Source organism: Paralichthys olivaceus, chromosome 20, assembly GCF_024713975.1.
Source record: "Paralichthys olivaceus isolate ysfri-2021 chromosome 20, ASM2471397v2, whole genome shotgun sequence".
NCBI lineage: Eukaryota > Metazoa > Chordata > Actinopteri > Pleuronectiformes > Paralichthyidae > Paralichthys > Paralichthys olivaceus.
In genome coordinates this window covers 18,885,561-18,898,461 of record NC_091112.1, presented here as the reverse complement: position 1 = coordinate 18,898,461, position 12,901 = coordinate 18,885,561, and the positions used below count along the sequence as shown (strand labels likewise).

Here is a 12,901-nt window from a genome sequence, read left to right as displayed (position 1 = left end):
CGTACACTGTTTTTTCAGGGTCTCTGAGCTTTCGACCCGTAAACTTGTTCCAAATATTGGAGCCAACACAAAATGTCCAGAACTCACTTTCCCATGAGAACACGACATGACCCACAATTTGTAACATATCAGACAAGCGATTTCGACATCTTTGAGTTTCCTTTGCCTCTGGCTGCAGTCTGACTTCTATGGGTTTTCACTCTTCGCTCTAAGACCTTTCTCATTCATTGTTGCTATGATTTCTCATTTTTGGTGCAGCACTTCTCAGCACATTTGTTGTGAATCTTGTTGTTCTTATTGTTATTCCATTTTTTTTTACAAATGACAGCTCAACTCTAATGGACTGGAAGGTCAAATAAAGACATACAGCCAACTAATCAAGTATTTGTCTAACCCTGACAAAATAATCATGCAAACTTTCAACACAGGAGATAATAGTCTGCAAATTGTGATAACACTGTGACACATTTTGAATATTATGAAATCCACTAAAGTAGAATGGCACCCAGGAGAGTGCATACTTCCATCAAGGTTCCATAACTGTCCCCTTAAATTCACTCAAGTTGCACCACACAGTCATAAATATCAGTTTCCAGATTTAAAAAAAAATCAGAATCCATGATTTACCTGCTGGGAAAACATAACGCTGAAAATGTGGAAAAAACAATAGTGTTAAAGACAAAACATTTTTACTGGATCTGCCCTCCGATCCGATCTGCACCAAAATTGAATGGATTCTTCCCTGACACATATCACATACCAAGTTTCATCGAAATCTGAACATTTTGTGTAATTTTGCTGACAAACAAACAAACACACCAGCCAACCAACAAACAAACAGACAAGGTTGAAAAGGAGGTAATCATCAAGACATTAAAAAACAGGGGAATAGAGGTTGTAAAGTCATTTTGTGACACTGTGCTGTATTAATAATCGTTACAGTAATTATACAAGTATTCCCTATGACATAACCCACACATATATTCGATGAAAGTTCAGTTTAACATTAGTTTTGTTGGACATAACAGATTGGCTTCATGAATTTGAACTCCCCCTCTTCTTCATACCATCGGATGCTCTGATACTGCCCTCTGCTGTTGTGCTGCACACATAACACTAGTCTGCTCATAACCTAAAGATGAAACTTCCATAGCTTTCTGTCTCCGTCAGTCAGCGAGTGTGGAATGACTCATAGATATGAGGGTTTTTATATTTGTACTGTGACCTGTCAGTCCAAGATGACTGCATGCTGGAAGAGGTCAGGGAACATGAGTTAAACACTTGGCTGTTCTGGAGAAAAAACACTTGCAGCCTGACATCACAGAAAACTTTTAATTTCCTCAAATGTTCTTAACAAATGTTCCGTCCTGACTTTGACTCTGAGGATTTTTAAAGTCCCTCCAGATGCTGCCACTGCTGATCAGTCCTCAGGTTATTGGTCCAGGTTAAAAGCTGAAAAGGGAAAACTGGATACCACCATCAGGCCAAATTCCCAAAAGCAGTTTAGAACATCTTTAGGGATGACATTTAGACATGATTATAGGCAGTAACATTGTTTCTGATATTTATAGCCTATATGTCGAATATCCTTTTTATATATGGCAGCTAGACGTATGCCCCAAAATCAATCAAGTCCTTTTTTCCAGTGTAATCTTTAAGGTGAGATATCAGTTTCCCTGATCTCACACCAACATTTAAAGGGATCCTCTATGACCTAAACCACATCCCCTTCCACAAGGTTTCATGGAGATCCATCCAGTAGTTTTTGTGTAACCCTGCCGTCAAACAAATAGACACAGATGAGACATCACCTCCTTGGTGGAGTTAACAATGCAGGTTTTAAATGATATAATATACACCATCCCATTAAGTACAGTATGTTCTGTACCAGACGCGATTAACTATAATCTGGTTTACAAACAGATAAAACTCAAAGATGAAGAACATTATTCCGTGCTGATTTGCGGATGTTCCGTTTATTTTTATTCAATTTTATTCGTAAAGTGCCAAATCACAACACACATTATCCCAAGGCTCTTTACATGTCGAGACTTTACAATACAGAAACATTTCATTCCGTGACTTCACACTCTTTGTTGCAGGTGTGTGAATGTGTTTTTCTTTTGCTGCAGCAACTGTAGCAAAAAGTGTGAGAGGAGTTTGGGAATCTGAAATCATTTGCGCAGCTGTTAGCATTGTTAGAGTCAAGAATAAATGACATTTTGCAACTCCTAAAGTATTTTTCTCTGTCTTCAAATCTAGCGATACACATGTGTGACTATTTTCTACAAAGACAAATTCCAAACATGAAATGTTTTGGAGATTCAGTAACAGATTGTGGAGAATACTTTCAACAACTTACTCTGTGTGAATTTAATTCACCCGCAGCAGGTCATGCATAGACAAAGTAAAGTCAACACTAAACCCACTGACAGGAACTCTGACTAATAAATGAATCATCCACTCTCATGAGGGAAATACCTGAGTTTCCAGGTAAATGTGTCATCCTGCAGAGAGGATGAGTGAAAACACGGCTGAATGAACCCACCAAGCCAAAACGGTTCTGTTGGCCTCTAGTAACTGACTCCTCCTGTGGTGGAGCTCCAGGTAAGATTGTGACACATTTTGAAACATGAAACAATTTTGTGTTTTTCACAAAACGTAATTAGTTTGTTTTTTATTTACTGTTATAAATTACCCAAGTACCCAGAATTCCCTGCTTTCTTTGCAATCGAGCTGTGACATTTTGATATTTTTACATTTTTTGTCACAGTCTACATTTCAGACTGTGAGAAATCTGATTAATGAAAACATTTTAAACAAGGAACACCGTCTTGTGCCATACTGCACATAGTGGGTCTGTGTGAAAGTAAAATCACTCTTTATTGGATCCATTCAGGCTTCATATAAACACAGCTCGTATTTCACTCTGTGCTGCCACTTCCAATTTGACTGAAGCAAATGCTGAGACACTTCTGATCCTGCAAACTGAAAAAGGATCTACTGACTGCAGAGGAGTTTCACGTCACTCTGGATTCTGAACATCCAAACGCTGCTTGAGAAAGTGAGTAATTAATATATGCAAAGAGAAGGCTGAGTTAAATCATTGATGTTCAACACATGTCCCAATGTCACTTCTTAGTAGATCATGGCTGCAATGTTTATTATGTCAGTAATATACATATATTGAAAGTTAGCGTACATGTCTATTTATCTATCTGTCTGTCTTTAACGCTCAAGCTGTTCTGCAATACTCAGAGTTGTTACGTGAGGAGCAGAGGTCAAGCCTGCAGGGGGCGCCATCATACTACTGACCCTCTGTCAGAGGGGCTGGTCTGTCTTGTCTCTCTTGGTCTTGCTGTAAATTGAGGTGACCTGATCTGCATGGAGGATTCATCAGTATGGGAGAGTGGGGAAGTCCTTTGACGTAACAGTACAAGTAGAGATTTACCCAGGGAATGAACATGTGTCCCTTTGATACACAGATTACTACAGCTCTGGGTATCTCAGCTAAGCGGCAAGAAAAAAAGAAAACATTAAAATCCTATTTAAAGCATTTAAAGTCAGGTCTAAAGATTTAATGCTACATTTCTCCGATCCATCCCAACCCTTCTCAATGCATTTCTACAAATGTGCTTAAAAGAGGAAAATATCCAGACCGTTTGCGGTGGAGTCCATCTGTGGCAGACTGAGTGAAAAAGAAGTGGTGCAAAGGGTAAACACTTGGTCCAAATATGTCACGCTGCATTTCAGGGCAAAAACCAGGTCATGAAGTCCGAGGAATTCTCTGTAGACCTCTGTGATGTAACTGTGTGGCATAGATCAGAGCAGGGCTATTAAACCATTTCTAAAGCTCTGCGTGTTCCCTGGAGCACAGTGACCTCAATCAGATAAGAAAACACCAGGACTCAAAGTGATGAGCGATGCAGTTCTTGTCATTGTCCCACATCAGTGGAGAGTCGGTTTATTAAAAAAAGAGTTTGTTGAAAAGATTCATTCGTCAAACTGCTCAACAGAGTTTAATCTACTTACTGCCACTTAGAGCTGAATCACTCCAACATGCGCTGTTCCCTCACAGCAGAGTGAGCGAGTGGATGCCTGCAAATGTTGGTTAGATATTAGTATATTAATCTAAAAGTTTTTTTTCTTTTTAATATACTTTACTTTTGTTGTTATTGCTTATGGAATGTATATTGATGGGCACAAATAGCAAGCTGTTGCAAATCCATCCTATCACAATGAATTTTAAAAGCACTTGATTTAAAATCGTTGGAACTATTTCCTAAACACACAAGCTTTAGAAACATTTTTCTAGCGGCAACTTTCAAATTAAAAAAAAAGGAAAGAAAAAACAAACTCTATCAAAAAGCAGCTTTAATGCTTGGGAAACAAGAGAGAAATATTTATTTGCAATCAATTCAATTTTCAGCGCCATGGGAGAACTCGGGCAGATGATGTTAAAGAAAATGCTTCATAGTTACCCAGATATGCTATTTGATTTATTGTTTGGATTTGATGAGCACTGGGTCATCAGATCCTTTCAAACTACACAAACACATCTGAGAGTATTTCATGCAGAGAAAGAACCAACGAATTGTCTTGTGCTAATTGACTGTAAGTATTTAAAGATATCAGACCAGGGCTGAGTTTATTACAGGCATGTAATCAGCCGATCTCACTGACTGGCTCTTAACCAGAGATAAAGTTAAAATAATTAAGATAAAAAAACGTGTTGTTATTTACACAGTATCAGTTCATCTGTATTTTCCGCAGATGAACAAGGACACTGTATGATCTCATACGTATATATTAAAAACATGGATAAATGATAAAGCATCTCTGTGGTTGGTGAGCAGTTGAGAAAACAGCAGGGTCCTCTGCAGCCACACCTCATCTCCATCACAGAGGAAGACGGCAGCTCACACACAAAGCGGCCCGGCGTACAGAATTTAAGAGCACAGCTTTCAATGAGCTCTGCAGCTGAGACGTAATCTTCCTCGCCACTCACGCGCCTCTGATGAGCCGGGCCCTTCACGTATGGATGCTGCACTTATTTGCATAAATGATTATTATTCAGACACAGCAGGAGCATCTATCAATTTGTCTTTATTTCATTTACATATAGAAAATGGTTGGCACATTTCTCGTTTTAGTTGTTTTTGACTGAACATGTGTGTCCTTCTATGACTTACCAGTCACTAATATACACTGATAAACTGAAACCCAAAAGGCAGTCTTGGCGCTTCTTCACATTCATCAGGACACTTTAATTCCATGTCAAAACAAGACAAAGCAGGATCCAGACAGGACAAAGTCATTCTAATGTCCTCCACCATAGTCTCTACTGTCTCTGTGGATGTTGTCACCGCTCATGTTTGGGCATAATGTCTCTTCTGTCCACCGCCACCATACCCGGCCTGCTCAGCTCCTTAGGAGACACATCTGCGTAAAACTCAGCCACCACAGGGCAGTGATCCGACGCCACGCCGCCCCATGACCAGTTATCTGGGATCCAGGGGTTGGTCAAGCCCTCCCGCACGACCATACAGTGTCCTGTCAGAGGGAGACACAGCATGCACGTGAGACTTCATGACAGTGCTAGTATCATACTGACACAATTAACTAAAGTGAGGCCTGATCTGACAAAAACTGTTGTGTTTTAAATTTAAATTATTAAATTAGGAATCCTGCACTGAAAAGTAGTTGATTTTAACCTGAACTTATAGTAAAAACCCATTTAAGTCATTTTAATGATCAGTGTTCAGATTCCTAAAAAGACTCAAGACTAGACTCTTTTTGGAATTGATCCAAAATAAAATCAATATTAAATATTAAAATGCCAATTTAGTTTTCTTGTACTTGGAAAAACTCAAGACTTCAAGATCTTTCTCAAATGAACTGGACTTGTCTTAAATGGCAGAAGACTTCATTTGTACTTAGGATTTGTCATTAGGGTTAGACTAACTTAGGACTGCACTGGAACTCTCTTTGATGAACTGAATTATCTTAAACTTGTCTCCGTTGACTTCGACTCGAGATTTTCTCAAATGACTCAAAAAAGCTGGGACTTGACTTGAACTTGTCTACAATGACTCAGATTGACTTGGTTGGCTCAGGAGGGAGCGGCTCATCCTAAGATCCACCTGTCTGCATGCCAAAGTGTCCTTGGGCAAAATACTGAACCAAAACAAAACACAAAACCGCCAAAATGATTTGGGCTTGTCTAAACTGAGTTGGAAATTGAAGTAGACTTTGATTTGAGACTTGACTTGGACCTGATATGAGTGCTTATCATTTCAAATCTTAAGTTTAACCACCATTTAAAAAACGCCCATCGTGTACACCTACCAGAACAGAGCTTCTTGAGGGAGCGGCTGACCCAGATGTTGTCCAGGCATTGGGTGCCCTGTGGTGAGCGGGTGCTGATGTTGGTGAACTGGGTGGAGGGTACCAGGGCACAGAGTTTCTCTTTTCTCAGTATGTCCAGCTCGGCGCTCTGAGGGGGGTAGCCAAAATCTCCCAGCACCACCAACTCCTTTTCAGCTGCACAGAAAGATGTGGAGAGTAATGAATTCAGTTCTCGTCATTTACATTCATGCAGAGCTGGGAATAGAGCTGGAGTCTCACTCAATAGTCAATATTCTCTCTTCTCCTCAATTCTCATTGGTCATTGCCTTTGTTTACATTCATAAGGCGAACAGAACTACATCAATAGCCTTCGGGGGTGAATCAATTATTCTTGGCATTAAGGTAGACACGTGAAGAGACACGAAGAGAGAGACGTGAAGAGACATGGATGGAGAGACACATGGAAAACTGAAAATTCTTACTAAAAATGAATATCAGATTAGATGCTCATTTGCAACAGTAGCGATACCAACAGTGCGTCTTCTCCTCTTCCAGCCCATTAAAACTTGAGCCACATTAACCATTTGTTAAGTTATCATTAAGCTAGAGTTTAGCGGCTATGGTTGATAATAAAGAGACTAACATTAATGTTGGAGACTGGCAGCAAACGTTATCAGTGCTGCCCGTCTGTAACGTTAATAGACAGTGTTCATTTAACAGGATTACACAATGGTTTGTATCTGAAAAGTGAGATGATTCTCTTAAAGCAGATTGAAGCTGAGAGAAGTCAAGCAACTGCACATAAACAGTGATGTTGATGTTACTGTCTGTATTGCTCTAAGCCTAACTCTGAACCCTGGTCGCTATCCCATCTGAGTGCGTTCGCACCTGGACTTAGAGCTGTCCACTTGTGATGGGAACACAAAAACCACATGTTAGGTGAGTGAACCCCCCCCCCCCCCCCCCCCCCCCCCCCCCCCCCACATTGTGTGACACGTGAGCTGTAAAGTCTCGAAACAATGATCTTGGCTGTGATGCGACAGACTGACCTTTGAGTGTCTCCTGGATACTCGGCGAGAGGCGCTGACACTTGACTTCTTCTGTGTTGTGGTTCTTGCCGTTGGACTCTCCTGGTGAGGCTGCGGCCTGCATGTGCATGTTCACCACTGACAGTTCGTATGAACCAACCTGATGGACAACAAACGTCATTCGATTCTGGTTAGATTTTATTATGGCAATTAAATAAAACAGTATGATTAAACAAACAGAGGGATATGCACATAATTAAAACATTGCAGCTTACTGTTAGAACTGTGCCAACATGTGTTGTGTTGTGTTATTATGTTGTGTTGTGTTATTATGTACGTTCATCAGAGAGGGATTTGGTAACGCTATGTCTTGTTCTACAACTTTTTAGTTTTGATGACCAGTTTACAATAGCTAGAAAAGTCAAACTCTCTCTCTTAGTCAAGCCCGACTGGAACCTGACAAGGATTCTGTTCTTTGTGCCTGAACCAGACCCAAGCCCGATGTCTTCTCCGATTACAGGCAAGTGCAGTAAAAAAAAATAGTGCAGCCAACAAGACCGAATCTAACCAAAACCGAACCTCAATATCATTTCAAAAATGCTGTCTGAACCCAACATCCCAACGGGTCCGGACAGGCTTGGGTCTGGTATCCACACTTTAATTCCCTCTTGGAGAATGAAACACATCTCCCGAAAACACTTGGAGCAGAAATAATGATCCAGTGACGACGACAGACGATCAGCTGTTGATGTGATCAGCTGGAAAACTGCACACATGTTTAAGAAAAGTGCATTGGCAAAGAAAAAGTAATAATAATAATAAAAAATCTGGAGTTGAAGACTGTGAAATGTGGTTACAACTTCAGGGGAAAGCTATTTAGTGACAGAGTCAAGATGTTTCATGTGCAGCTTTCCAGAATGTCCCCTTGGAGCTAATTCCGCTATTCACCCACCAGACAGTCTGAACGTCTTCTTTTCTTATATTCCAAAAATGGGCTCAAATTCTCATTTAGATATGAAATGTAACGTGGAACAGTTCTATAATCAAACCATTATTCATCTCCTCACTTTAAAAAGATGATCTATTCATTTTTGGTTAATTATTACTAGGATATTTGTATTCCTTTTTTCCCTTTTGTTTCTGTTTGTCATTATTCTAATTAACTGAATAATTATTATTTATATATTATGTATTATATTTTAATGTTCCTCATGCTGTATGTTGAGGTCTTAGTATGAGCCCTCGGCCTCCACCCCCACCTCTCTTGCATATTGTTTAACATTGCATTCAGTGTGTATGTGCAACCCATCTTTTTGTGAAACACTGTAAAAGAAAAAAAGTGTTCTTCTTTTTCTTTTTCATTTCAACATCACAGTGTGTTTGTAAGCCATGAATTCATAACTTACAATAAAGTGAGCCAGGTAGAGGAGCGGGTAGGTGTGATGCCCATTGCCACTGACAACAGGAGCGTCCAGGACAGAAGCGTCCTTCAGGTCAATACCGGACGAGCTGTCCCACAGAAAACCAGAGTAGCTCACTCCCTGGAAACAGAGGATCATGGGAACTGGAGTCAGTTATATATGTTTAGATGATCTTGCCTATGTAACACCAGTCTCTATACCATTACTAACAAGGAGCTTATGACCAATTTGTCTACATAGTTCATAGTATCATCTATACGGGTCATCTCTCAGCTTATTGAACTGTAACAATTTGTTTGTTATGTTCTAACTCATAAACTCATAAGGAGGCGACAGCCATGGAAAATGTGAATTGCTGCATATGAACCACTAAATTACAGCTGAATTATGACTGAATAAAGCAAGTTCACAGAAATTCAAATGTTACTTTAATTTCCTGACTGTGGCTTGAGTTGTTTTTTTCTGACTGTATGAGCCTCCAGGTAATCCTCATCCTGTGTCATAGAGCCTGATACACAGAGATGCATTATAGACCAAAGGTCAGCTCATTAGGCTCAGTCACAGTAATCAAAGTGCAAAATGACCTGCTTGTTCAAAAGACAGTTTGGTAACTGGAGAATGTTGTAGCATGTATAATGCTAGGACAAAAAAGATATTATAATGTCAATAAAAATGTTCCAGTATGAATTCACAGGAACCTTCTATGAATACTGGGTAGAAATACATCAGGACTGATAGAATGACACGAGGAATTGCAGTATATAAGACGTAAAACTACAGGAAGAACATCAGGAAAATAAACGGTAAAATCCCACAGTGTGTAACGATGTGATGTTACTCCTTAACAGTAAATGCCTCATATGACTTCTTGAATTTCCTTGTAACCGCCTCATGTGTTTCATATTTTACACTGGGGTGCAGCCAGGCTTTGGAAATAATGAGGACAATAAGTCAATAAGGAGATTTTGCCAAAAAAATTAATCTCAATAAAGTAGATACATTAATGAATATGTTTTTGTTTGGCCAGTTCTAGTGACCATACAAAAGCTTAGGAAGCAACCAGATGTGCATTTGATAAATCAGTCAGTTACTTTTAATATTTTTTACATTTTTGTAAAAAACTAAATGGAAGTGAGACTTTCACCTCATTTCAATTTGCCCTTTTCATCACTGATTAGCAGCTACCACAGATAGATGTCCTTAACTATGCCTTGGCCATCTGTCCAGAATAACATATCACAGTGTGTTAGGGTAGAATCACAATCTGAATCACAAATCTCTCCACAGATTTAGCTGCACTCATGTGATCACAGGAATGTTTGTGCATGTATGGCTGCATGGATGCAAAGCCACTCACTTCAACTCAAAGCTACAACAACAAAACAAATGAAACTGCAGAAGGAAGGACAATAATAATAATCATAATGATGATATTAATAATAATAAAATATAATAATAATAACTTTTTTATAAACTTATTGTACCATGTCCTGATCATATCATGCTGTCAGTGTGAAGTAGAAGTTGGGGTCAGCTGGGCGGCTTTAAAAAACAACATTTCAAATTTTATTGAAAAGAAATAAACAGGTTCACCCTTGACCAAACACGTCGGTGCAACAGCAGTTTTGTGTCCCATCACATTTAGAGCAAAAACAGAGGTATCTGGTAAAGATGGCTGCCGTACCTTACTGGAGTGTCCGGTGGGTTTTTCAGACACGACACTTTTCCACAGTCCTCGTGGCCACTTCCACTTCCGTATGCTGGCCAGTGTCCCTTGGTTTAATTCCACACAGAACTGCATGAGAACCAAAAGAGAGAAAACACTGTCAGGACTACACTTCATCATTTCAAAAATAATAATGACTCTCATTCTATTACTGCAAAACCCTCTTAGTGGAACCACAGTGTTTTCCTTAAGTATAAACTATTATAGGAAAATAGTAGATTTCTTGTAAAATTACAACTTTATCCTCGTAATATTAAACATATCTTCTCAATTACAACTTAATTTTGATAATATTTCATAATATATTTCATATATTCGTACTACAACGTTTTTGTAATATTGCTGCTTTTACATTACAACTCTGTTTTTATAAAATTGTGACTTTTTTCTTATTATATTGCGACAAACCTTTCCTTGTAACATATTTCTGCAAAATTATGATTTTATTTTCTACGGCTTCATTCTCAGGATTATCCTGTCTATTGTACATGTCACAATTTAAGAGCTAACTGATGTGACGCAATATGGTCCTGTCAGTGCCAAGAAAATTGTGAGGTTATATGAGAATCAACGCATGATAAAAAGCTAAAGAAGAAAGAAAGAGAAGCCTGAATGCATAGTGGGGACACGGCAAAATCGAATTCATCTGATGATTAAATGTCAACAATGCTTTATCTCTGCCTCTGTTCATAATCAGTGTGAAATACATGACACAGTGAAGTAAAAGGGGAGTAGTGTTTTGGATTTTAACTGCAGCAAAAACATGTTTTGCTCAACAGTCGAACTGCTTCTAAGAAACAATTCAGAGTTCAATGAACTCAAATAGCACCAACTCATGTCTAAGAGGAAATACAAGGAGCAAGAGGAAGCCTCTTATGTCAACATCACAGAGAGCTAACTAAACCAACAGAGGTATGATATTGTAAAATCAGCAGGTAAATATGACTCAAAGTTTTTTCCACAGAAGAAGATTCTCATGAAGGCTTTAGTGCCTGTTCGTGCAGCAACTGGCTCTAAATTTAACTGGGAGGCTCCCTGTGGGAACCGGGAGAGGGAGAGGAACTCCACCTATGAGCACACACACGCACTCACTCACACACACACCAGTCTAAAGGACGCAAATTATGAAAGTGAAAATATGCAAGATTTTAACAATACCTTCTTTGATACAGCACAAGTCTCATTAGGTTGACATCCACATGATGGGACAGACTTTTTTCGTCAATTTGTTTTCATCTGTGTTTGTTTGTTAGACTATACGTATTACTAAAACACCTAGTGGATTTTCTTTCACTTTCTTTTTTACAACATTGTGATATATGATGTTTTTCAACATTATTGTCAATTTCTAAAGAAATAATGAAAACAATGCACATTAGGGGGGTTAGTCTCGATGAGTGTGTGTAATGAGGTGTAGCTTGATTGAAATTCAGGGGACAGTTGGGCCTTGGTGGAGGTATGTGCTCTACTGAGTGTCATTCTCGTTCTTTTTGCAAAACCTGTTGACCCATGTTATCCCAGAATGATCTGAAAACGAACCAGAGAGATTCTTGTGATGTCCCAGAACATTAAGCCCTTACATGTTTAGTTCTGATGAGATCAGGTTATCATGGAGGAGACTGTGTGAGAGTCAGGACTTAGTTCCAGTGACCTCCTCAGTCAATTCAGTAGAAGAACCTTTGGGATGTGTTAGAACAGGGGATTAGCAGTTGTGATGCAGTCATGTCAACATGGAGCAGAATCTCAGCGGAAAGCTTCCACCTTGTGCTATATGAATGTATGTTGTGCATGGCAGGAGGGCCCCCCAGCACAAAAATACCAAGTCAATGCTCAGTTCCCATCAATGGTGTACAGAGCAAACTATAAATAGTAACTTTATTATTTTTCCAGACACTCAAAAAAAGTGTCAATGTGAGAAAAAAAGAAAAAACCCCACCCAAATTAGGAATTTAGGAATGTTTTCATATAAATAGCTAAATCACTAAATAAATAAATAACCCTCAAATTATTTTATTTGTGGTCTTAACTCACTAATTTGTGAATAAGAACATGCTGCTGACAAAGGGATGTAAAACTACACAAGTTATTCATCAGGCAAACAGGTGAAACAGAAGAACACATCTAAATTTTCATATGAATCCAAGCAGCTCAATCACATCACACTGTCCATGGCCCAACACTGTTAGCATCACACTGTATCCACGTTAAAAGTTAACTGAAGCTGGAACTGAAGCTGGGTCGTTGTGGCCACTTCAGTTAGTTAGACAGGAGTGGGAAATAGTTTTATTTTAGTATTATTTTACTTCAGTTACTTCATAATTAGCAGTTAGGTGTGCGAACATTCTTTGGCTTGTTGATAAAACAATGTTATGGTTGTA

General features: G+C 39.1%; 1 protein-coding gene across 2 annotated transcripts in view; it reads right to left on the bottom strand.

The window, feature by feature from the left end:
- Positions 1-5,086: 5,086 nt before the first annotated feature.
- eepd1 (endonuclease/exonuclease/phosphatase family domain containing 1) overlaps positions 5,087-12,901 on the bottom strand; it is a 30,463-nt gene continuing 22,648 nt past the window's right edge. For both annotated transcript variants that reach the window (XM_069516644.1, XM_069516645.1), the window contains 5 exons: positions 10,482-10,592; positions 8,783-8,917; positions 7,398-7,536; positions 6,349-6,543; positions 5,087-5,553 (listed from right to left, as the gene is read on the bottom strand). In XM_069516644.1, coding sequence (XP_069372745.1) covers positions 5,363-5,553; positions 6,349-6,543; positions 7,398-7,536; positions 8,783-8,917; positions 10,482-10,592 — 771 coding nt within the window. In that variant the 3' untranslated portion in view covers positions 5,087-5,362. The remainder of the gene's footprint in view (positions 5,554-6,348; positions 6,544-7,397; positions 7,537-8,782; positions 8,918-10,481; positions 10,593-12,901) is intronic.